The 25690-nt window shown below is 52.2% G+C and overlaps 1 protein-coding gene across 11 annotated transcripts in view; it reads left to right on the forward strand.

Moving 5' to 3' along the window:
* Positions 1-25690, forward strand: part of PUM1 (pumilio RNA binding family member 1) — an 86410-nt gene that overhangs the window by 58378 nt on the left and 2342 nt on the right. For 7 of the 11 annotated variants that reach the window (XM_085559882.1, XM_085559883.1, XM_085559884.1 and 4 more), the window contains exons 14-21: positions 3490-3726; positions 10431-10698; positions 12485-12614; positions 13441-13575; positions 14892-15029; positions 16753-16878; positions 18008-18129; positions 21275-21467. In XM_085559882.1, the coding sequence (XP_085416008.1) occupies positions 3490-3726; positions 10431-10698; positions 12485-12614; positions 13441-13575; positions 14892-15029; positions 16753-16878; positions 18008-18129; positions 21275-21467 (1349 nt within the window). The remainder of the gene's footprint in view (positions 1-3489; positions 3727-10430; positions 10699-12484; positions 12615-13440; positions 13576-14891; positions 15030-16752; positions 16879-18007; positions 18130-21274; positions 21468-25690) is intronic. The other 4 variants (XM_077788487.2, XM_077788488.2, XM_077788489.2 and 1 more) reach the window with 1 other exon arrangement.

The following is a 25690-nucleotide window of genomic DNA, read 5'->3' on the forward strand; positions in this document are numbered from 1 at the left end:
GGTAGGTGAGGATGCAGAGCGGGGCAGGTGAGGGTGCAGAGCAGGGCAGGTGAGGGGTGCAGGGCAGGTGAGGGGTGCAGGGCAGGTGAAGAGTGCAGAGCAGGGCAGGTGAGGGTGCAGAGCGGGGCAGGTGAGGGTGCAGAGCAGGGCAGGTGAGGGTGCAGAGCGGGGCAGGTGAGGGGTGCAGGGCAGGTGAGGGGTGCAGGGCAGGTGAAGAGTGCAGAGCAGGGCAGGTGAGGGTGCAGAGCAGGGCAGGTGAGGGGTGCAGGGCAGGTGAGGGGTGCAGCTTTCAGTGCTGCCAGCCAGGGGTTGGGTACAGATCCCCATCAGGACGGGGCTGCTGAGGGACGCCTCTGGAGCTGTTCGTTTTCCAGCATCAGTCTCGTGTTGTGGTTCTGACATGGGAAGATGCCAGCAGCTCACGTGCCCCAGCAGACACACAGCTCAATTGTACAGCTCACTTGAAAAGTTGGGATATGGATATGGGAAAGGGAGCACGTGCAAGGAGCTCCTGGGGATCTGAAAGTGCCCACAGTGCACCCCAGGGACCGCAGCAGCCCTGGGGGCAGGCAAGACATGGAGGAATACAGAACATTGATTAGAAGAGGTATCAAAGAGGCAGCTCCAGTTAGCCAAAATGCCCATAAGGCTTTCGATGAGCAGCAAAAGAGGGAAGAAACCTCAGCGGAGCAGAGTGCTTGGTAATGTTGAGGAAAAATATGAGGCAATATTCAGGGGTTGACCCTGACACAGTGGCAGGACAGATCTTACTAAAGGTAAATTTTGACCAATCACACAAAGCAAAAACATATTGACAGTAGTTGTGTCCAACCACTAGAAGCACACATACTTTTGGTTAAAACAATGCTTGCTTCTTTCAAATACAATACCTGCTTGGAAGCCTTGAGATACAATGCACAGAGCTCCGTTATTAAGCTTAGAACTTCCTAATATCTCACCAGATACACTTTTATGTAACCTAGGGAGTTATTCTAGCCAACCATTAATACACGGACCATTGTTCTATGTCTTTACTTTCTACTTCTTGTATAATTTTTCTGCTGACAAATCTTATGGCTCCTGCTTAGCACTGATCACAGTTCTGCTGTTTCTGAGGCTTGCCTTTTGCAGCTTTCCCAAAACCCTCTGATTTTAAGGATTCCCACACCTGGGAAAAGGAGCACAAGGAGAACTCCAGATTCCAGGAGTTTGTGCTCTGAGCTGAGCCCTCCTCATCCATCCTGGCCTAACTGTGAATTTTCCTTTAGGGACTACTTCAGGCTTCAAAATCTGAAGCAGTTCTTGGCAAAAATGCTTTTAGTAGGTGATAATTAGCAGTAGCAGAGTAATTAACTTGGAAGAGTTCTTCCCTTCATGTGGAGTACTGGGCTGACAGGAATTGGTTCCAGAGTGTGCCAGCCCCTCTCAGGCAGGTGAGTAAAGGCTGAGGAACTCCTCATGACTTTAAAAAAGCTGATCTGAGGTGGTTTCTGTGCTTTATTCTGGGAATTGTTCCCATCACACACCAAAAGAATCACTCTGGTTGTAGACACCTCCCATCCATGCTTTGATGTTGCTGGGCAGCTGGAGACCAAGGCTCCTTTCAGAATCAAGCCCATCCAGAGGTGTCTGTGGGTTTTTAGGGCTTTTTTTTCCCTTAGGTTTGTGATTTTTTGAAGTGGAACACTTGTTTTAATTACTGCTCAGTCTCAGGGCTGTAATTATGTCCTGAACATTGCTGCTCTCATCGGTGTGTGGGGCAGGTTCCAACCTGGCTCCATCAGGACAGGCTCAGGGAGGTGCTGTTACCTCAGAGAGGAACAGTTTGCAAGAAAAAGGTTATTCTAAATATTTCTCTTCAACCCAGCCTTGAGAATTGGAACCATCTTGGTTCCAGGTAAACAAAGCATTTGCTTCTCTTCCTCAGTTTATTTAACTAATTGAATTCCATGAGTGGTTTGCTCAGTGCCAAGATGCACAAAGTTGTTTTCCTTCAATCAATGAATAAAACTCTGATCCTGCTGCTTCTGGAGCCTGTGTGCACTCACCAAAGATGATCAGTTCATTGCAGTTAACAATTTCACTGTTTATTAAACAAGATTTTAATGCAAAATTGATTTTTTACCCCACAAGTTGACAGTGCATTTAAAGAGTTTGTATTTGCCTATTGAGACAGCTCTTAAAAACCATGGGGGTTAGGAGTGAAATTGAATTCTGATTTCCAGCTCCATAAGGCTGGGGGCAAACAGGAGCTGATTTCTCATCTGCTGACAGGTGAGCGCAGGGATTTCAGGGAGGTGTGCCCAGGAGCAAACAGGGAAAACTCCTGGGGCTGTGCTTCAGCTCTGCTGGCCAGGAACAAACAGGAGGGGGAGTTCAGTCTCCCTCATCCCGGGAATGTGGGGGGAAGGAGCTCTGGGGAGCTCAAGCCTTCTCCTGAAGGGCCAGAGCAAAGGGCTCGGCGTGCCCCAAGTGCTTGGGGTGTCCCCAGAGGTCTCAGTGTGTCCCCAAAGGTCTCAGCATGTCCCCAAAAGTCTCAGTGTGTCCCCAAGTGCTCACCATGTCTCCAACGGTCTCAGTATGTCCCCGAAGGTCTCAGTGTGTCCCAAAAGATCTCAGTGTGTCCCCAGAGTGCTCGGCGTGTCCCCAAAGGTTTCAGTGTGTTCTCAGCATGTCCCCAAAGGTCTCAGCATGTCTCCAAAGGTCTCAGCGTGTCCCCAAAGGTCTCGGCGTGTCCCCAAAGGTCTCAGTGTGTCCCCAAAGGTCTCACTGTGTCTCCGAAGGTCTCAGCGTGTCCCCAAAGGTCTCAGCGTGTCCCCAAAGGTCTCAGGGTGTCCCCAAAGGTCTCAGTGTGTCCCCAAAGGTCTCAGTGTGTCCCCAAAGGTCTCGCTGTGTCCCCAAAGGTCTCAGTGTGTCCCAAATGTTCACTGTGTCTCCAAAGGTCTCGGCGTGTCCCCAAAGGTCTCAGTGTGTCCCAAATGTTCACTGTGTCTCCAAAGGTCTCGCCGTGTCCCCAAAGGTCTCGCTGTGTCCCCAAAGGTCTCAGCATGTCTCCAAAGGTCTCGCCGTGTCCCCAAAGGTCTCGCTGTGTCCCCAAAGGTCTCAGGGTGTCCCCAAAGGTCTCACTGTGTCTCCAAAGGTCTCAGCGTGTCTCCAAATGTTCACTGTGTCTCCAAAGGTCTCAGAGTGTCCCCAAAGCCTGGTCCCTTCCTTTAGGGAGATTTTTATCCTTTGACCTTTCTACTCAGGGATTTTTGGAGCTGTTTCTCCGTGTGCTCTGTCGCAATAAAACCTCCAAAGTACTGAAGGCAAAGACAAGATCCTAGATAATTTTTTTTAGCCATTTGATCATTAACAACGTGGTTTTAATGACTGACTGGTTTTAATGACAGTATTTGATCACTTTCCCAAGCAGCAGCCCAGTGCAGCGGGGCGGTGGCTCTCCGGCACTGGGGCTGGTGGCATCTCCCATTTTTCCCATTTTTCCAGTGGCCAACTCCACCACGGGCAGCGGCTCGCGCCGGGACTCGCTGACGGGCAGCACTGACCTGTACAAGAGGACCTCGAGCAGCCTGACCCCCATCGGGCACAGCTTCTACAACGGCCTGGGCTTCTCCTCCTCCCCCGGGCCCGTGGGCATGCCCCTGCCCAGCCAGGGCCCCGGCCACTCGCAGACTCCTCCTCCTTCCCTGTCCTCACACGGATCCTCCTCCAGCCTCAACCTGGGTAAGAGCCCCGCTCTGCTCTCCTGGGGCATCCCTGATTCCCCGAGTTGTGGGAGGGGCTCACAATCATTTAGGTGGAAAATAATCTGGAGTTCAAGTGCAGCCCTCCTGGTGTGTGTGTCCTGCGGGGTTCAGCTGGGAACAGGTTTCCATCTTTCCTCCTTTTTCCTGGCTTGGTTTGAACAGATGGGTTTCTGCTAAGGCAGGCAGGAACCTCCCTGGAAATGGAAAATGCAAATCCCCTCCCTCTGAATTATTATAATTTTGAAATTAAGGGGCTCTCAGGCAAAGATATGGGAGCAGGAATAACAGTTCTTTACTAGGGAAATTAAAAATACCAATGCAATGGTACAACCAAAGCAGTGTCAGGGTCAGAGCAGCCCTGTCCCCTGTGGGTCAGGGAGTGGCTCAGCCCCATCCCAGGGGGGCTCAGCCCTCCTGCAGTGCCAGCTGTGCTTCTGCTGGAGCAGGATCTGCACAAGGGGGGAGTTTTCCTTGGAGCTCCAGGGCTGGGGGAGATGGGCCTGGGCTCCTCTGGGAATGCAGGGGGAAGGAAGCTGCTCCCCTGGGAATGCAGGGGGAAGGAAGCTGCTCCTCTGGGAATGCAGGGGGAAGGAAGCTGCTCCTCTGGGAATACAGGGGGAAGGAAGCTGCTCCTCTGGGAATGCAGGGGAAGGAAGCTGCTCCTCTGGGAATGCAGGGGGAAGGAAGCTGCTCCTCTGGGAATGCAGGGGGAAGAAAGCTGCTCCCCTGGGAATGCAGGGGAAGGAAGCTGCTCCTCTGGGAATACAGGGGGCAGAGGCTGCTGTGCTGTTCCCAGGTCAGATTGGATCCAGGTAGGAATGCTTGGCTCCTCCCCTGGGCGCAGCATCTCCCCATGGATGATGGAATTTTCTCAGCCATGCAGGGACACTCAGTGGCCATGGACAGCAGAGATCTCCTGGAGGGAGGATTGGCTGTGGGAGAGAGAAAGAAAAGTGCCCAAAGAGCAGCAGAGCCCTGCCCCAGCTCTGACAGATGGGACAGAGCACACACCTCCAGCTTAAGACATTTCCTCAGCTCAAAAATTAGGGCTAATATTTCCAAGTATTTATAAAACAGGATTTTCTTGCACTGGTCTTCGTAACATAGAAGTGTTGTGTGGAATAAAATACAGAAGAGTTTATATTCAATTTAAATGGTTTTAAAGCGGATGTTTTAAAATACCCATTAAATTGGTAATAATGAGCTTGGAATACAATTCCTCCTTTAACCAATATTCCCTGGAGCAGTGCTCAGCTTTGAGCTGAGGATTTGATGAGTTTACATTGGAAAATTTCCCATCAGTGTGGCCTTATCAGAAGCACAGGAGGAATATTTTGGGAAGATCCATGACTTTGTGCAGCTGAATCTTCTCAAAGAGCTTCTGCATGGCTCACAATAAAATAAATCTTAAAAATAAATAAGGCAAATATTAAACAATAAAGCAGTGCCCATCTGAACCTCCTGCAGTGTTCATTCCCTCATAAACAAACCAAAGAGTTTATTTGTTGCACCTGCAGCAGGTAATTTAATATTTCCTCAAAAAATTCTCTTGATTTTGGTTGTGTCATGAATCTGCTGGGTTTAACAAAACTTCTGCTTCTCAGAGCAGTTTTCCCCCCTCAGTAGACACTGTATTTATTATGTTTATTCCATGCATGTGTGATAAATCCAATGCTGGCTCCAGGTTAGCTGGAATAGTCATAAATCTGATTTTTGAAGATCAGCTTTAGATTTACCATCGTGCCTTGTTCAGAGCTTGAATAGAACTGGAAGGATTTTGACTTTGTTTATGCAGCTGTGGAGGCCTTGGCTGACAGTTAAATGGCCACAATAAATTAGTCCTGAGGAGGAAGCAGATTTCAAACCTAGGAAAAAGCTGGTTGTCCCTGCAGCAAATCCAAAAATCCTAAAAATTCTTTGGAATCAAAGAATCTTAAAAATTACTCTGGATCAGAGGAAGATGGATCTGTCTGGGAACAAACTCAGGAAAGAAGTTAGAGTTAGCACCCGCAGAAATTGCTTGTGCTCCAGAGGCTCAGTGTGGGGCTTCCCATCTTCCCAAAATATTCTGGTCCTTGTAGCCTTGTCCCCTCAGTGGCTCAGTGATGCTGTAGGTCAGGTGTCACCTGGGATAGCTCTGATTTAGGGGGATTTGACTTTGAAATCCATGAAAATTCATTCTGTTTTTTCAGGTTTCTCTTTCATCGGTAGTGGAGGGCAGTGGGAAGGGGAGGTCTGGTTTCCTTTGTTACAAAATCCGTTCTGATGGGGAAAAGGAGAAGCTCCAGGGAGAGCTCAGAGCCCCTGGAGGGGCTCCAGGAGAGCTGGAGAGGGACTGGGGACAAGGATGGAGGGACAGGACCCAGGGAATGGCTCCCAGTGCCAGAGGGCAGGGCTGGATGGGAGATTGGGAATTGGGAATTGTTCCCTGGCAGGGTGGGCAGGGGCTGGGCTGGAATTCCCAGAGCAGCTGTGGCTGCCCCTGGATCCCTGGCAGTGCCCAGGGCCAGGCTGGACACTGGGAGCTCCTGGGACAGTGGGAGTGTCCCTGCCATGGCAGGGTGGCACTGGATGATCTTTAAGGTCTCTTCCACCCCAAACCATTCCCTGATTTCCCTGTAGTCCCACAAGCAGGGATCCAGGATTCCAGGGATCCAGGGGCAGCCACAGCTGCTCTGGGAATTCCAGCCCAGCCCCTGCCCACCCTGCCAGGGAACAATTCCCAATTCCCAATCTCCCACCCAGCCCTGCCCTCTGGCAGTGGGAGCCATTCCCTGTGTCCTGTCCCTCCATCCTTGTCCCCAGTCCCTCTCCAGCTCTCCTGGAGCCCCTCCAGGCCCTGCAGGGGCTCTGAGCTCTCCCTGGAGCTTCTCCTCTCCAGGGAGCACCCCCAGCTCTCCCAGCCTGGCTCCAGGGGAAGAAGGAGCAGTTTCTTTATAGATTTTGGTTAAATCCCACAAGTCTGGGATCTGACCAAGTCCTGGCACAGAGGGGCTGGAGGCACCCTTAGATTTCAGGCCTTTGGTGGGGTTCAGAATTGGGATTTAGGAAGCTTGTTCCCCACGGATCTCTGTGTTCCCAGGATGCTGTTGAGCATCCTGGGGAAGCCTCAGTCAGCATTCCCATCAGGAGAGACAGACAGGGGCAAAATTGGAGTCACTCTGAGTCCCCACGTGACTAGGACTTTGTCAGAAAACCTCTGACAGATTTTCTGTACTTACTGCTTTTAACCAAGAGCTAACAGGCTCAGTGCCAAACTCTCCCCTTTCCCACCCGGAACTATTTTCTCCTTCAGTCCCAACTCTTAACTTTGCTCCAGGTGTTGAAACGAAAACTGGGAGTGATGAGAATTTCAGATGTGTGGGAAGCATCAGTGCCCCATTGCTCAGCTTGTCCCTCCTTGGTTTCCTCTCCTGGGAAGTGCTTTACTCATCCTGTGGCAATCCTGCTCCTTCCAGGAGACAGGAATATCAGGAATATCACCTGGTGGCTTTTGGGAGTTGCTCAGTGTGGGAGCTGGGGTGAAGGAGGTGCTGGACACTCCATTGCAGGGCAGCACAAGGAGATCTCAGCTCTCCTTTTCCTTGGGAGGAAAAAGGGTCTTCCCCTTCCTTGGGAGAGGAGAGTTCTGGCACCAGCTCCAGAGAAATGTGCCCAGCTCAGAGATACAGAATCACAAAATATCCTGAGCTGGAAGTGAGCCACAGAGATCATAATTAATAATAATTAATTAGGCTGTTATTAGATACAGAATTCTCATCCAGTTTCCTGCATGGGTGCTTCCTCCAGCTGTCGATGGCCAAGGAGTGCAGCCCCCTCAGCTCTGTTTTTATGGAATACTTCCATTCCAGCCCAGCTGCCAGCAGCTGCTTGCCAGCCCTGCCAAGGTTTCCCTGGAGCTCTCCCGTCCGTGGCACAGATCCTGCAGCTCATTTCCCTGGGATTCCCCCTGCCCCACCTCAGCCCTGCAGGTCCCTGTGTGATCAGGACGTGCTCCCTGGAAGGACTTGGTTTCACCCAGGAAAATCCATGCAGGCTCCTCCTGCACCAGCAGAGGGATCCCAAGCCCTGCAGGAAAGGCAGAAATCAAATCCTCTGCCACTGTGCTGAGCCACATCCTGAAAAATTGCAGGCAGAGAAGCAGCACTGGAAAGTTTAAGTTTGTTCTGCTAAAGCTTCTCTTTGTGGGATGAAGCATCACCTGTCCCCATATTCCTGGTTTTGGGTCACACAGCATCTCTGTTAATGTGGCTGCAGAAATCTTGACCATTTGTGAAAGCACAAGGCTTTAAAATCTTTCCTGGTTTTAATTCATTGGTATTACCTGTGTTTAATAGTGATTTGTGGGTTTATATCCACATTTTCTATACTTTTATATTGATCCCCTACCCCTCAGCACACTTCTTTTAACTCAGTCCTTGCCGGGGCAGCAGGAGGGGTGGGAAAACGCATAAGATGGAGGCAAAGGCAGTGTGGAAATAGCAAAAAAGATAAAATTTGGGAGTGTTGGGATTGCCCCTGGTCTGGTTCAGACATTCCGGGCACAGAAGGAGGATCAGAAGTTGTTCCACTCTGTCAGAAAGCCACAGTCACAGATTTGATGTCATTGAATAGAGTCAGAATCACAGAATAACCTGATTTAGAAGGGATCATCAGAGTCCTTGCTGGAGGCTGTAGCTGTTCCTGCCCTAATCCAGCAGTGCCACAGATGCTTGGACACATCCCCATCTAATTCCTTGGTGGGCAGCTGCAGAGGATCAGAAACAGGACATCACACCACAATCAATATGATCAAGTGAAGCCAATTTATTGCAGAAACTAAACTATATTTATACTGTGTTCTATTGTTCACACACCTCAAGCTAATACACGATTGGCTAACTTCTTCTGTGCACACATTTTAAACTTTTGGTTAATTTAGGCTTTTTTTCTTCTTCATGCATCTTGCTGCAGTTTTCTTGTCTGCCTTTACACCCTAAACTATCTGGAGTTGAGTGTGTTCTTCTCCTTTTGTCCTTCAAGTGCATTGTGACCTTCTACTCAGTCTCCATGAAGGCTGGATTGTGCATATGTTGCACATGTCCATTGTCCTGCAAAAAATTCAACAAGCAGCTCACTCAGCTTAGTCAGGAATCACAAAATGGGATCATTGAGGTGGGAGAAGCCCTTTGGGGTCATTGGGTCCCACCTGTGAGTGATCAACTCGGCCCAGCTGAGTGCCGTGCCCAGGAATTCCTTTGACATCTCCAGGGATAGGGAATCCAAAGGTCCTTGGCCAGTTCCAGGGCCAGAACACCCTTCCAGTTAGTAAATCCTGCCTAGAAATTCTTCTTAGAAATCCCACCTCAAAATCCTGCTTAGCTGAATGTCAGACCTCCCCATGTTGGAAAAGAACTCGGGGATCTGGTGTAACATCCCTGTGTCCCAATGAGGCCCATCCATGCTTTGTTCCCTTGTCCCCATGAGGCTCATCCATGTTCCATTCCCTTATCCCTTTTCATACCCCATTCCCTTATTCCATCCATGTCCCGTTCCCTTATCCCATCCGTGTCCATTCCCTCATCCCATCCATGTCCCATTCCCTCATCCCCTTCGTGTCCCATTCCCTCATCCCATCCATGTCCCATTCCCTCATCCCGTCCGTGTCCTGTTCCCTTATCCCATCCGTGTCCATTCCCTCATCCCATCCATGTCCCATTCCCTCATCCCATCCGTGTCCATTCCCTCATCCCGTTCGTGTCCCATTCCCTCATCCCCATCCATGTCCCGTTCCCTCATCCCATCCGTGTCCGTTCCCTCATCCCGTTCGTGTCCCATTCCCTCATCCCCATCCATGTCCCATTCCCTCATCCCGTCCGTGTCCGTTCCCTCATCCCGTCCGTGTCTGTTCCCTCATCCCATCCATGTCCCATTCCCTCATCCCGTCCGTGTCCTGTTCCCTTATCCCATCCATGTCCCATTCCCTCATCCCCATCCATGTCCCATTCCCTCATCCCCATCCATGTCCCATTCCCTCATCCCGTCCGTGTCCTGTTCCCTTATCCCATCCATGTCCCATTCCCTCATCCCCATCCGTGTCCATTCCCTCATCTCCATCCATGTCCCATTCCCTCATCCCGTCCGTGTCCTGTTCCCTTATCCCATCCGTGTCCATTCCCTCATCCCGTCCGTGTCCATTCCCTTATCCCGTCCATGTCCCGTTCCCTCATCCCGTCCATGTCCCGTTCCCTCATCCTGTCCGTGTCCATTCCCTCATCCCCATCCATGTCCTGTTCCCTCATCCCGTCCGTGTCCGTTCCCTCATCCCCATCCATGTCCCGTTCCCTCATCCCCATCCATGTCCCGTTCCCTCATCCCGTCCGTGTCCATTCCCTCATCCCATCCGTGTCCATTCCCTCATCCCGTCCGTGTCCATTCCCTCATCCCATCCGTGTCCATTCCCTCATCCCGTCCGTGTCCATTCCCTCATCCCATCTGTGTCCATTCCCTCATCCCATCTGTGTCCTGTTCCCTTATCCCGTCTGTGTCCGTTCCCTCATCCCCATCCATGTCCCGTTCCCTCATCCCGTCCATGTCCCGTTCCCTCATCCCGTCCATGTCCATTCCCTCATCCCATCCGTGTCCATTCCCTCATCCCGTCCGTGTCCATTCCCTCATCCCGTCCGTGTCCATCCCTCGCAGGGGGGCTGACGAACGGCAGCGGCCGCTACATCTCGGCGGCGCCGGGGGCGGAGGCCAAGTACCGCAGTGCCAGCAGCGCCTCCAGCCTGTTCAGCCCCAGCAGCACGCTGTTCCCGTCGTCCCGCCTGCGCTACGGCATGTCCGACGTGATGCCCTCGGGCCGCAGCCGCCTGCTCGAGGACTTCCGCAACAACCGCTACCCCAACCTGCAGCTGCGCGAGATCGCGGGCCACATCATGGAGTTCTCCCAAGATCAGCACGGATCCAGGTGGGCTGGGCAGCCTGGCCACGGCTGCTCCTTGGGGAGCATCGCTTGTGCTTTCCAGTTGGGTTTTCCAGTTGGGTTTTCCAGTTGGGTTTTCCGGTTGGGTTTTGTTGGTTCCATTCCGTGGTTGAGTTTTGTGGTTGTGTTTTGTAGTTCTGTTTCCCAGTTGTGTTTTCCAGTTGTGTTTTGTTGGTTCCATTTCTCGGTTCTGTTTCACGGTTGGGTTTTGCGGTTGACTTTTGTTGGTTCCATTTTGCAGTTCTGTTTCGAGGTTGAGTTTAGCAGTTATGTTTTGTGATTCTGCTTTGTGGTTCTGTTCCACAGTTGTGCTGTGCGGTTGTGTTTTGTTGGTTCTGTTTTGCGGTTCTGTTTCGCGGTTGAGTTTCACGGTTGCGTTTTGTGGCTTGTTTTCAAAGTTGTGTTTTGTGGTTCTGTTTCACAGTTGTGTTTTGCAGTTGTGTTTTCTTGGTTCCATTTTGTAGTTGCGTTTCGTGTCTGCATGTCATGTTTGAGTTTTGCTGTTGCGTTCTGTGGTTGTGTTTTGTCTCTCTTCCCAAAGCTGAGGCGGACCAGGGAATAAGCAGGAAAAGCTAAGCCAGTGTCACACTCAGAATCCCCAAGAATTGTCCAGTCCAGTTCCTGGCCCTGCCCAGACACCCCAACAGTCCCACCCTTGGCATGCCTCAGAGTGTTGTCCAGGGTTGTGGACACATGCAGGAATTCAAATTTAGCCTGGAGAAAAGGAGACTCAGGGTGACTTCAGCGCTCTCTGCAGCTCCTGAAAGGTGCCTGTGCCCAGCTGGGCTGGGCTCTTTCTCCAGGAGCTGACAGAACCAGAGGACACAGCCTCAGCTGCCCCAGGGAAATCCAGGCTGGGTGTCAGGAGAAAGTTTTTCATGGCAAGAGTGACAAAGTTCTGGAATGGCTGCCTGGGGAGGTGGTGCAGTCACCATCCCTGGGTGTGTTTGAAACAAGCCTGGATGTGGCACTGGGTGCCAGGGCTGAGTTGAGGGGCTGGGCTGGGCTGGACTCGATGGTCTGGAAGGTCTCTGCCAACCCAGTGGTTGACACTGTTGAGGCTGGACGGGAATGAGGAGACTTTGAGTCAGAAGGAGAGAGAGGAGAACTCTGATTTATTTCAAAATACATCTCTTCTATACAGAGCTTCGTGCAGACCAATTCCATTGGTCCTGAAGTGAAAACATCTCACACATTGGTGTGCAGTGAATGATATACAGTAGCAAAACCTAACTATAAACAACGTGAACAACAAGAGAGATAAAGAATTATTTACCTTCTTCTCAACAATTTCTCAGGCTTCTGCCTGGTTAGAAACTTTCCATTTCTCTCTGAGAATACCCACAAGTGGTTCTGTGAATTCTGTGAAAAGGAGCTTCCCTGCTTCCCTGCTCACTCATCCCACTGGCACAGCTTAATTCTGTTTAAAACCCAGCTGGACACGAGGCCATCCTCTGTTACTCCATTGAGATCTGCTTTGCTTGGAATGAGGATTCCAACATGTGGCCATGGACCTCATGGCCGTGACCACCCTGAGCTTTCAGATGGCTGGATAAAGTGTGTTTGAAGAGCTTTGCAAGTTGTGGATGACTAAAATGTCTAAAATTTGAATATTTAACTTGTGATAGGAAGCTTAGGTTAATGAAAGTGCTTAATCTTCATGCCATAATAGGATTTATCATGGTCATTTCTGGAACGCAGGGGTGAGGCTTTGGGAAGGGGTTGAATGAGCAGATGTGCCCGTGGCATCACTCCAAGGCCTGTTTTTCAGATTTATTCAGCTGAAACTGGAGCGTGCCACCCCAGCAGAGCGTCAGCTGGTGTTCAACGAGATCCTGCAGGCAGCCTATCAGCTCATGGTGGATGTGTTTGGGAACTACGTCATTCAGAAGTTCTTTGAGGTGAGTCTGCCCTCCCTGCAGCTCATCCTGGGGTTTGTGCTGTGCTGAGGATGAGCCTGGAAAACCCTGCCTTGAGGCTAAACCCCTGCCTAACCTTCAGCACTGACACCATCTCCTCCCCGCAAGCTGTTGGATCTTTCCTGCTGGGGTGACTGAGGGGTGGGACTTGGATTCATCCCAAAAGTAACACTTTGAGAAGCAAAATGTGTCTCGATAAACAGCAGCGTTTGCAGGAGAGGTAAATTTCCAGTGGGAAGTGGGTGGGGGTTGGAATGAACTGAGCCTTAAGGTCCCTTCCAGCCCAGGCCACTCTGGAATCCTGTGAGGTGCAGATCCAGCAAAGCTTGTCAGTGCTCCCGGACTTGGGAGCAAGGGAGAAACTCCTCCAGTAACAGCAGCTGCTGGGAATGTGTTGTGTCCCTCCATCCCTCTCTCTGGTCCTTCACCAGGAGTTCCTGGTGCTTCTGCCCAGTAATTGAGAATCAGAATCACAGAACCTCCTGAGCTGGAAGGGACCCCCAAGGCTCAAATCCAGCTCCTGGCCCTGCCCACACACCCCAGCATTCCCCCCCTGTGCGTGCCTGAGACGTTGTCCCAGCACTTCTGGAGCTCTGGCAGCCCCGGGGCTGTGACTGGCCAGGGTTGGTTGCTCACCCTGGTGGCTCCAGCCCCTTTGGGCTGTGCAGGCAGGCACAGGACACATCTGGCTGTGCCAGTTCACCCTGTTCCCATGGGGCTGATCTGTCATCCTTCTCAGCGGGTGGGAGGGCAGTGCCCGTGGCCAGGACGGGGTTTGTCCTTGCAGTGACTGTTTCTCCTGTCCCAGTTTGGCAGCCTGGAGCAGAAGCTGGCGCTGGCAGAGCGCATCCGTGGGCACGTGCTGTCGCTGGCCCTGCAGATGTACGGCTGCAGGGTGATCCAGAAGGCCCTGGAGTTCATCCCCCCAGACCAGCAGGTAATTGTAAGTTTCAATTTTAACTTTCTTCTTGATGTTTGATGTTCCTGAGCTGTCCCTTCCCGTCCCTCTTGTGCCTGGTGTTCCCTTGGTTTGGTTCCTTGTGGTGTTCCTTGTGCGTGACGAGTCTGTGCCACCATCCTTGGTTGTTATTGTCACTTCCTTGTTCCCCTTCCCTGGCCATGGGGCTGCTTCTCTGTTAATTCCCCGGAAGCAGATCATGTGTGTAGGGAAAACTGAAAATGAGGGTGAATTAAAAGAGATTTTTAAATCCCTTGAAGGAAGAGTTTTGCCTTTAATATTCACTGAGTTACTGCTATGTGGGTCAGCATCCTGTGCTCCTGCAGGGAGATGGATGAGGAGCTCCTCGTTCTGGCTTCAGAGAGATGTGGCTGAGAGCCCCACTCAGAGCTCATTAATGAAGCAATTCCTCAAGGGTATTTGCAACAATGAATTGAGATGAAAAATATGCTGGGCAGGCTGGCTTGGGAAGGGTTGGGAATGGTTGTAACACAAATCTCAATGTAGGTTATGAAATTAAAAATGTGAAAGAGGCTTTAGGAGTGGTCCTTCCCTTTAGGCTGAGCCTGAGCCAAGTGTGTCAGCAGGGCCTTGCCCAGGCTCCAGCACTGCTGCTCCAAGGATTTATTGTCTTCTCCAGAGTGGCATTTTTGAGTACTCAGTGCTCCGAAAATTCCTGGGTTTGATTCAGTATAAAACTGAATTCACCCCGATCTTGTCAAAGCATTAAAATGCCCTCAAGTGTCATTTCTGTTTGTGAGTGATGCTTCCACCCTGCACCTGGGGTACATCAATCATGTCTAAACTTCATTAATTCCTTAATTATCTGTGTAAAATCCCAGCAAGTTCTGAGCTCAGAGCTGACCCTGTTTCAGTGATAGGTGACCCTGCTAACCCAAAGAGTTGGTGAACTTTGTGCATTTTAGATTTGCTTCTCTTGAGGGGGAGCAGGGAGGAAAATGAGGGATGCACAGGAAAGCTGTGGCTTAGTTAGGAGATCTTTAATTTGGATTCTTGGAAGAGGATGCTCATCAAGAAGGAGGGCTTCATCTTCCTAGAATCCCAGGATGGTTTGGGTTGGAATGGAGCTCCAAGCTCCTGTTCCAGGGCCCCTCCCAGCAGGCCAGGCTGCGAACGGGATGCGAGAGAGGATTTTCCCTGCTGGTTTCTGTGTCCAGCCAGGCCTCCTCTCCTGGCCATGGGAGCACCCCGACCCCTGTGCCATTGCTGCCCATCCCCAGCTGTGCTCCCGGAGCTGGGGATGCTGGTGGTGCTTTCTGTTTGTGCTCTGTCCTCTGTAGAACGAGATGGTTCGGGAGCTGGACGGGCACGTGCTCAAGTGCGTCAAGGACCAGAACGGGAACCACGTGGTGCAGAAGTGCATCGAGTGTGTGCAGCCTCAGTCCCTGCAGTTCATCATCGATGCCTTCAAGGGACAGGTGAGGCCCTGCCCAGCTCCTGCTGCCTGCTCGGAGCAGCCTCAGGGTGGCTGGGACTTCAACTCTTGGGAATTCTCAGTTTTAGCAAACTTACAAGGTTGATGCAGCCATGTGAGAGTCCAGAAACTCCTTGGTCACATCTGTGTGCCCATCATTTCTGGGCAGAGCTGTCAGAGTAAAACCTCCTTGCATGAGTCTGTTGCCCTGGAATATTGAATACTTTTGAGTGATGAGGGGAAAACAAGGCTCTCCCTAATCCATCTTCCCAGTGAAGGTGATGAGCAGAGTTTTCTGCTGCTGAGGTACCTTAGTTATGTCTAAACTTAATTAATTCCTTAATTATCACCTCACTTATGTAAAATCCCAGCAAGTTCCGAGCCCAGAGCTGATCCCCTTTTAGTGACGGGTGATCCTCATAACCCAAAGAATTGGTGAACTTTGTGCATTTCAGATTTGTTTCTCTTTGAAGGGAGCAAAGAGGAAAACGGGGGATGCACAGGAGAGCAAACTTTAATTCTGATCCCTGTCTGTGCAGGTGGCTTAGAGGAATGCTGAATGCTGATTCCCAGGGGGCTCAGAGCAGGGGAGAAGCAGGAGAGTCATCTAGAAATGGGCAATCGTCCTTGACTCTCTTAGATTTTTGCTTTTTTATTGGTGTCTTCTCCTGAATTGGTGTCCTGGGTATCAGTTTGTGGCTGGCTTTACTCTACCTGCCTCAGGTCCCAGTACAAAAGTGCTGCTTTTTGGACGTTCCAACCTCAGTTTCCTTGGCTTTGCAGGGGCACTTGGAAGTTTTGAGGACTTGCCCCAGGCATGTGAGGACAGCCAGGGGCTATTACAGCAGGAACCAGGAGCTGGGAGTCTGGGCAAAGTGGAGATTTGGTTGGTTGGGTCAAAACAAGCAGGATTCTGCCTGGAAACTTGATTCTGACTAGAGTTGAGGTTTGAAATTTGCACTGGGAGTTTGGAAGGCAGAAACTTCTCTGGGAGCTCAGCTGATGGCACTGACATTTCCTTGACCAGTTGTCCCAGTTTTATCTGAACCTTCACACAGCAGATTAAACTTAACACCTCCAGATGATTTCTCTGCAGTTAATTGTACTCCAAGCCCTGTTTCTCTGCAGGGTTTACTCACCAGTTATTAAATATGTGTGACTGTTGATTTAAACTTCAGTGCTTGGATTTGCTGCTGTTGTTAAATCAAAGCAACCAAACAGGACTTTGTGCTTCAGACAGAAAACGGAGCAGCAATAACAAAATGTGTCATGTTCTCACCCACAGATCTGCTAATCCATTAGAAATGAGAAAGATTCTTTGTTGTCACTTCTCCTAAGCACTCTTAAGGCTTTTAAACAAATCCAAACAGTTGAGGAAAATCCTTTGCTGGGCAGTTTTAACTGTTCTGGCTCATAGCATTTCTTAAATAGCTCAAAATTCATTCTGGCAAACAATGTGCTGGAATTATTTGGAAATAATAACCAAGCTTCCATCAATGCTTGGTTGTTCCAGGTTTTTTTGGGGTTTTTTTATGAATCAAGAGGTTTTACCATTTGTTTTTCATGGGTGGGGAAGCTGAGACTTCTCCAGGCAGGGCTGGGATGTGCCTGGGATCCCAGTGGATGTTTCCAGTTGCAGCTGGTGCTGCCTGGAGCTGGCGTTCCCGGGCAGGTTTCTGGGATTCCCAGGGACTAATGGCATCTTGCTGCCTGTCCTTTGTCCCCAGGTGTTTGCTTTGTCCACGCACCCCTACGGCTGCCGGGTGATCCAGAGGATCCTGGAGCACTGTCTGCCCGAGCAGACCCTGCCCATCCTGGAGGAGCTCCACCAGCACACGGAGCAGCTGGTGCAGGTCAGTGTGCCAGGGCCTGCAGTGTCCCCAGGTCACTGCAGAGTGCTGGGACAGCTCCTGCAGGGAGCATCCCCACTGGAAAAGGGATGGGAATGAGCACAGCAGGCAGGAATTCTGTCAGCACCACCTGCTTTGGCCACGGGCACAAGTCCAGGAGGTGCCAGGGGTGTTGTCACCTCTCGTGAGGAGGCTCCGTGTCCTGGTGCTTCTCTCCCATGCAGGGAAGAGCAGGAGGGGTGCCAGGAGCTGATCACTCCAAGGAAAAGGAGGTGCCAGGTCATTGGAATTCTTACAAAAAGTTGGTTCTGTGCTCACCCGCCTTCCTGGCTGACTTTCCTCCTCCCTGCAGTCCCTGGGAGAACCTGGTGTGCCAGGGTTTCACATGGGTTCTGCTCTTGGGGCCTGTGGATAAAGCAGCAAACCAGTCCTGATCCAGTTCCAGAATTCCCACGCAGATCCCAGGGCACAAACTGGTGAAATATGAGCTAAAAAATGGCAAACCAGTCCTGATCCAGTTCCCAAATTCCCACTCAGATCCCAGAGCACAAACTGGTGAAATATGAGCTAAAAAATGGCAAACCAGTCCTAATCCAGTTCCCAAATTCCCACTCAGATCCCAGAGCACAAACTGGTGAAATATGAGCTGGTCCAGTTCCCAAGTCCTGTTTGCTCAGCCCTGGGAAGTGGGAAGAGGTTGGACATGGACATCACACCGTGCCTGTAGTATTCTGAACTGGAAAATAAATATTCTGTGGTCTGAAAATTCCCAAATTCAGAACAGTGTCCCGTAGCCAGAGCCATGGAAACACCCCAGGACATGGGATTTGGTAGGTTTGAACCTGGAGAGAGGAAAAAAAAAACTGGGAATAAGCAGAATATGGACATTTCCTGTGTAAGGACATAATTTTGAGTTCTGGAAATAATACAGTTTCTACAAAAATGCATCATTTTACCACCCTAGAATGCACATCTTTGCAGAAATAGTGTTGAGCTGACGTTTACAGTAAATACTATAATTAAACTTTAGTTGAACTTCTAACTCTGAATGCACTTTGGGAATCAGTTTGGTGGGAATACTTCTAGTCCACTTACCCACCTTTTGTGACCTCTGCTGCTGTCTCCCACCCAGGATCAGTATGGGAATTACGTTATCCAGCACGTCCTGGAGCACGGCCGGCCCGAGGATAAGAGCAAGATTGTAGCAGAAATCAGAGGCAACGTGCTTGTGTTGAGTCAACATAAATTTGCCAGGTAGTAATTCCTTCCTTAAATTCTCCCTCTGGAGCATGGACACATGGAAGAGCTGTAGACGACTTAGGGGTGGGTGTAGGGGAAGTGAAAATGAGTTTTGCTTTATAAAATAATGTTACTTATAACAGTTACAGACTGAGGTGTGTCAGCCAGTCTGCCATGGAGGAGGCTGGAGATGTGGAAGGGTAGCTCTAACCCCAGGTCCTGAATTTAACCAGGAAATTTTTGTGTTTTGGTTTATCTGGTTTATTTTCATGGGATTTAAGTTGTCCCTACCCCATGGTAGGAAGAACATTCACTGCCCTGGGATGCCCTGGATGTCCAGCCACGGGGAGATTTGGGATATCAGTGCAGCAGCAATCCACCCCACTCTTTTCCCAGGGGAATTTCCACTCACAGAGTCATTCCCTTTGCTGTGGGAATGACTGTGGGAATTTCCCACAGCTTTTTGCTGTGTCCCTTTTGAGTCACACCCAAGGAACCCTCCAAGGGGAGCTGCAGCATTCCCAGATGCTGCAGAGCCACACGTGGGTGAAGCAGGATCCAGGTATTTGTGGATGTCAGCACAAAGCACTGCTTCCCACAGTGTGAATCCCTGCTGGATGTGCTTCCAGCCCTTGGAACATGAAGGCTGAGCTCTGCAAAGGCTCAGAATTCCCCCTTCCTCTGATGAGAGTACCCATGGACACAAGGGAAGTGGAACATTAATGAGAATTAGGAGAGCGTGGTCTTCACGTTGTTATTTCAGGTTCTCCCTCCCTGCTTTGCCTGGTTCTCTTTTCCCAAACTTCTTTCCAGCTGGAGCATTAATTAGTGGAGGGTCCCCCGAGCTGAGCAAACCCGCTGGGTGATGCTGTGAGTCAGGCAGGGGTGTGGGGTGAGCCCAGCATGGCTCGTGGTCCCCTTTCGTGTACCCTACTTCTGGCTCTCCAGAGAGCTCAGGCTGCTCATTAGTGTATTCAGGAATTTTGGAAATCCTCTGCTTGGCTGAGATTTTTCATTCCTGAGCGAGCATTTCTGTGTTCTAACCTTGAATGTCCATTCCCACCATGTCCCAGCATGGAGAAAATCAAAACAACAACTTAGCTTCTCTGTTGTGAGAGTGGACACTGACCTCATAGAGCATCACTGGACACTGGCCTGAACTGGTCCAGTTCCCAAATTCCCACTCAGATCCCAAGGCACAAATTGGGGTGAAATATGAGCTGCTCCAGATCCCAAATTCCCATGTCAAATCCTGTTTGACATTGCTGAGCTCTGCCAGCAAAAATCCCCTGCCCTTGTAGCAGCACATGAGATCTTCTTAGGGTTGGATGAAAAGCTCCAAGGAGACATTCCCTGCCCAGTTCCCAGCTCCATTCCCAGTTCCCAGCTCCATCTCTGGTTCCCGGCTCCATTCCCAGTTCCCAGCTCCATTTCTGGTTCCCGGCTCTATTCCCAGTTCCCAGCTCCATTCCCAGTTCCTGCTCCATTTCCAGTTCCCATTCCCAGTTCCCTGCTCCATTCCCATTCCCAGTTCCTGTTCCCTGCTCCATTCCCAGTTCCCGTTCCCAGTTTCCATTCCCAGTTCCCTGCTCCATTCCCAGTTCCCACTCCCCGTTCCCATTTCCTGTTCTCAGTTCCCTACTCCATTCCCAGTTCCTGTTCCCTGTTCCCATTTCCCATTCTCGTTCCCAATCCTAGTTCCCATTCCCAGTCCCCATTCCCATTCCCCATTCCCATCCCTGTTCCCATTCCCCTTTCCCATTCCCATTCCCCATCCTCATTCCCCATTCCCCGTTCCCATTTCCCATTCCCCGTTTCCATTCCCCGTCCCTGTCCCCATCCCCGTTCCCATTCCCCATTTCCCATTCCCCGTTCCCATCCCCATTCCCCATCCCCATTCCCCATCCCCATTCCCCATCCCCATTCCCCATTCCCCATTCCCTGTCCCCATCCCCATTCCCATTCCCTGTTCCCATTCCTCGTTCCCATCCCCATCCCCGTTCCCATTCCCTGTTCCCATTTCCATTCCTCGTCCTTGTTCCCATCCCCATCCCTTTTCACATTCCTGGTTCCCATTCCCCGTTCCCATTTCCCATCCCCGTTTCCATTCCCCGTCCCTGTTCCCATTCCCCATTCCCCATCCCCATTCCCATTCCCCAATCTCCATTCCCCATTCTCATCCCCGTTCCCATTCCCCATCCCCATTCCCCGTCCCCATTCCCCGTCCCCATTCCCCGTCCCCATTCCCCGTCCCCATTCCCCGTCCCCGTTCCCCGTTCCCGTTCCCCGTTCCCGTTCCCCGTCCCTGTTCCCATCCCCGTTCCCATTCCCCGTTCCCATTCCCCGTTCCCGTTCCCCGTTCCCGTTCCCCGTTCCCGTTCCCATCCCTGTTCCCATTCCCCATTCCCATTCCCCATCCCCATTCCCATTCCCCAATCCCCATTCCCCATCCCCATTCCCATTCCCCATTCCCATTCCCCGTTTCCATTCCCCGTCCCTGTTCCCATCCCCATCCCCGTTCCCATTCCCCGTTCCCATTTCCATTCCCCGTCCCTGTTCCCATCCCCATCCCCGTTCCCTGTCCCCGTTCCCATTTCCATTCCCCGTCCCCCGTTCCCATTTCCCATTCCCATTTCCCATTCCCCGTTCCCGTTCCCATTCCCCGTTCCCGTTCCCATTCCCCGTTCCCATTCCCGTTCCCATTCCCCGTTCCCGTTCCCATTCCCGTTCCCATTCCCCGTTCCCCGTTCCCGTTCCCATTCCCCGTTCCCGTTCCCCGTTCCCGTTCCCTGTTCCCATTCCCCGTTCCCATTTCCCGTTCCCCGTTCCCATTCCCGTTCCCATTCCCCGTTCCCATTCCCCGTTCCCGTTCCCCGTTCCCGTTCCCTGTTCCCGTTCCCATTCCCCGTTCCCATTCCCCATTCCCATTCCCCATTCCCATTCCCCATCCCCATTCCCGTCCCCACTCCCCGTTCCCGTTCCCCGTTCCCGTTCCCATTCCCCGTTCCCATTCCCCGTTCCCATTCCCGTTCCCATTCCCCGTTCCCATTCCCCATTCCCATTCCCCATTCCCATTCCCCATCCCCGTTCCCGTCCCCACTCCCCGTTCCCGTTCGCATTCCCCGTTCCCGTTCCATCCCTGTTGGCTCCTGCCTTGCAGCAATGTGGTGGAGAAGTGTGTGACGCACGCGTCGCGCACGGAGCGGGCCATGCTGATCGACGAGGTGTGCACCATGAACGACGGCCCCCACAGTGCCTTATACACCATGATGAAGGATCAGTACGCCAACTACGTGGTGCAGAAGATGATCGACGTGGCCGAGCCGGCCCAGAGGAAGATCGTCATGCACAAGGTGGGGGCACAGCCCGGCACTGCCACGCCGCGCCTGGGGAGGGTGGCAGAGGGGCGGGAGTGTTTGAGCAGCTGCAAGGTGGAAATTACGGAAGGGTTTGGGTGGAAGGGGCCTCAGCGCTCATCCACCTCCACCCCAGGGACACTCACTGGCCCAGGAGCTCCCAGTGTCCAGCCTGGCCTTGGGCACTGCCAGGGATCCAGGGGCAGCCACAGCTGCTCTGGGAATTCCAGCCCAGCCCCTGCCCACCCTGCCAGGGAACAATTCCCAATTCCCAATCTCCCACCCAGCCCTGCCCTCTGGCAGTGGGAGCCATTCCCTGGGTCCTATCCCTCCATCCTTGTCCCCAGTCCCTCTCCAGCTCTCCTGGAGCCCCTCCAGGCCCTGCAGGGGCTCTGAGCTCTCCCTGGAGCTTCTCCTCTCCAGGGAGCACCCCCAGCTCTCCCTCTGGGACCTCCTGGGCTCTCTCCAGCAGCTCCAGGTGCAGCAGCTCTTGGGGGCCCAGTGAACAGTTCCATCCCAGGATCCCACCTGTCCCTGCCCTCTGTCCGAGTGCAGCCATTCCCCGAGTCCTGTCACTCCATTCCCGTGTCACAAATCCCTCTCCAGCTTTCTGGAGGAGTACGGAGCTGCCCCTGGGGCTGAGCTGCAGCTGGCAGCAGTGCCCGTGTCCCAGTGACCCAGTTCTGCACGGAGCAGGCGCCGCGCTCCTGCCAGCGCCGGCTGGGCCTGCAGCTCCAGGGCTGGGGAGCCACCCAGGCCTGGGGCTGTGTCCCCATCTTCTGTGTCCTTGGGGCTGTGTCCCTGCCTGTGTCCCCACCTCTGTCCCTCTGTGTCCCCACCTCTGTCCCTCTGTGTCCCTGGGGCCGTGTCCCTGCCTGTGTCCCCACCTCTGTCCCTCTGTGTCCCCATCTCTGTCCCTCTGTGTCCCTGGGGCCGTGTCCCTGCCTGTGTCCCCACCTCTGTCCCTCTGTGTCCCTGTGGCCTGTGTCCCTCTGCTTGTGTCCCAGTTTGTCCCCCTGCCTGTGTCCCCTGCCTGTGTCCCTGCAAGCTGTCCCTGTCTGTCCCTGTGGGCTGTGTCCCTGCTGCTTGTATCCCTCTGTGTCCCTGTGGGCTGTGTCCCGTGGGCTCTGTCCCTCTTGCTCCATCCCTGTGGTCTGTCCCCGTGTCCCCCTGCCCGTGTCCCTGTGTATCCCTGTGTATCCCTGTGACTGTGTTCCCATGTCCCTCTGCCTGTCGCTGTGTCACCCAGGCTGTGTCCCTGTGGCCAGTCCCTGCTAGCTCTGTCCCTCTGCCTGTCTGCTGTGGCTGTGTCCCTGTGTATCCCTGGGGCTGTGTCCCTCTGCCTGTTGCTGTGTCACTCAGGCCGTGTCCCCGTGTCCCCGTGTCCCTCTGCCTGTCGCTGTGTCACTCAGGCTGTGTCCCCATGTCCCTCTGCCTGTTGCTGTGTCACTCAGGCCGTGTCCCCGTGTCCCCGTGTCCCTCTGCCTGTTGCTGTGTCACTCAGGCTGTGTCACTCAGGCTGTGTCCCTGTGTCCCTCTGCCTGTTGCTGTGTCACTCAGGCTGTCACTCAGGCTGTGTCCCTCTGCCTGTTGCTGTGTCACTCAGGCTGTGTCCCTCTGCCTGTTGCTGTGTCACTCAGGCTGTGTCACTCAGGCTGTCACTCAGGCTGTGTCCCCGTGTCCCTGTGCCTGTGGCTGCCAGCCCCGCCTGTCCCTCCATGTCCCTCCCAAGGCCGCTGGCCTTGCCAGGTGCCACCGTGCTGGTGCCACCTCCGAGCACAGAGCCATTAATCAAGTCCTCTGTTTCTCATTTTTAAATGAGTTCCATGTGGCACTTCCCAGAATCCTGGGATCCCTGAGGCTGGAAAAGGCCTCCAAGGCCCCTGAGTGCAGCCTGTGCCCCATCCCCTCCTTGTCCCCACCAGAGCTCCGAGTGCCACCTCCGGGAATTCCTTGGACTCCTCCAGGGATGGGCACTCCAAACTCCCTGGCCAGTTCCAGTGCCAGAACACCCTTTCCATGGAGAAAAATCCTGCTGATGTCCTGAACTTCCATGGTTTAGCATTACCCTGCAGTGTTTGAATGCACAGCCGTCCCAGGAGTTCAGATTTATCCCAAATGAAGACGTTTGGAATGAAACCTGCCTTGCTGCCATCCCCGGCGCCCTGTGCTGCTGCTCCAAGGGCAGGGAGCTCTGCAGACTGGGAATATCTTCATTTTCCTGCTTTTAAAGGTCACATCTGCAAGGCTCTAGAATGGCAATGGATGGGGAGTAACAGGCTTTAAAGAGGGGTGGGGCTGAGGGGATTTTAATTTCCTTCAGTGACATTTGTTGGGGTTACCTGATGAAAAAGCCCAGGTACAGCCAGAGGAATGAAATCCTGACTGACCCAGGCACGGAATAGCTGAGATTTATTTATTTTCAACAATGTCAGGTATTCAAATGCTAAGGAAGCATTTTTATTATTATATTTAAGCATCCTTGACTAAACCAGAATTGATTTTTTTGTAAGAAATGGGAATTTGTGTGAGGGAGTTGCTTTGACCTCCACATGCACTGAATCAACACAAACAGCTGGAAGAATCCTCAGGGATGTTAATTCTTAGGTTTCGGAACCACTCCGAGTCATTCTTTTAACCCCAAATCTGTTTTAGTCTACAAGAAATGCTAAAGATAATTAAATAAAGATATCTGGCAAGGGATACACTCAATTTATCTGTGGCAGAAGGGCCCTGGATTTGTTAATCCATAACAGAGCTGTGTATTGAGAAAAAAAACTGAAACAAATTATTGTTCCTGACATTTCTTACTTTCTTTTTCCCATGAAGCAAAGCCTTTGGAATAAAATGCAAATTAGATTATCAGTGGGGCTGTCAAAAATAGCTCAGGGTTGACAGCTAAGTGGGCCTGAGTGAATGTGATCTCAGGCTGCAGGAAAGCCTGGAAAAATGGAGCCAGGGGCTGTGGGAATGGCTTGTGATCGTGGAAAACAGCAGGTTGGGAAGGGGTAAAAAATGGGATTTTATTCAGTTTTTATTTTAAAAAGTAAAACTGAAAAGTGATTTTAACAGCTGTGTCTGTAAAGGGAGAAAGTGAAAGGGATGAAGCTGGGCAGAGAAGGAATGGTTGGAATTGGAGCTTCTCTGCTCCTGCTGGGCACAGGAGTCATTCCTGCTGGGAGTGGGGAGCCAGGTTGGATTTGTGGTTTGGGAATGTGGGTCCCTGGAGTGGAGCAGGAATGTGAGGGACTGGAGGCTGAGCTGCTGAGCCAGGAGCAGTTGGGGAGGAGTTCCTGGCAGTGGGCAGTGGTGGGATGTGGCCACCCTTGGAGCAGGGAATGCTGGAATCCACAGGCTGTTCCCACTTGGAGAGGAGAAAATGGTGAAATCATGGAATCCTGGAAGGGTTTGGGTTGGAGAACCCTTAAATCCCATCCAGTGCCACCCCTGCCATGGCAGGGACCCCTCCCACTGCCCCAGGCTGCTCCAGCCTGGCCTTGGGCACTGCCAGGGATCCAGGGGCAGCCACAGCTGCTCTGGGAATTCCAGCCCAGCCCCTCCTCGCCCTCCCAGCCAAGAATTCCATCCCAGTATCCCATCTGACCCTTCCCAGGCAGTGGGAATCCATTCAGTTCAAAGCCCCAGTGCTTGCCTTGTGCAGAATCCCCCTGGGACCTGGGGAGCACGGCCTGGATTCCCAGGAATTGTGTGATGCTGATGCCTTGTGAAGGCTGACCTAGAACAGAGACCAGACTGAGCTACAGAATAAAGCAGGGATTTATTAAAGGATCTCCTCCATGGATCCACCTTGGGCAGCACCAGAGCCCAGCCAGGGCTGCACCCAAATGACCCAAAATGGTCCCAAAATGCACAAGTGCTCCCGGGGCTCTCCCTGGGATCAGTTCTGCTCCATTGGCACCTTGGAGTTCATTGTCCCATTCCAGCTCCAGCCCATCAGTCCCATCCTGCTTGTTTTTCTCTCTCCAGCCCACGCTGTTTGTGCTCCTGGGCTGAGGTTTGGATCATTTGTCCTTGGTGCCCAGCTGGAGCAGGAATTGTTTTGTCTCCCTGCTCTGTGCAGAGCTCACCATCCCATAATGTGAAGCCCAGACCTGTAGCAGAATTTCTGAGAGAGAGAGGGCATGGTTTATGTCTGGAGTGAGAATTGAGCTGCCCCTCAGACCAGGCCCCTGATAATCAGATTGGTGGGGCCTGGGAGC

Source organism: Lonchura striata, chromosome 23 (assembly GCF_050655825.1).
Source record: "Lonchura striata isolate lonStrDom1 chromosome 23, ASM5065582v1, whole genome shotgun sequence".
NCBI lineage: Eukaryota > Metazoa > Chordata > Aves > Passeriformes > Estrildidae > Lonchura > Lonchura striata.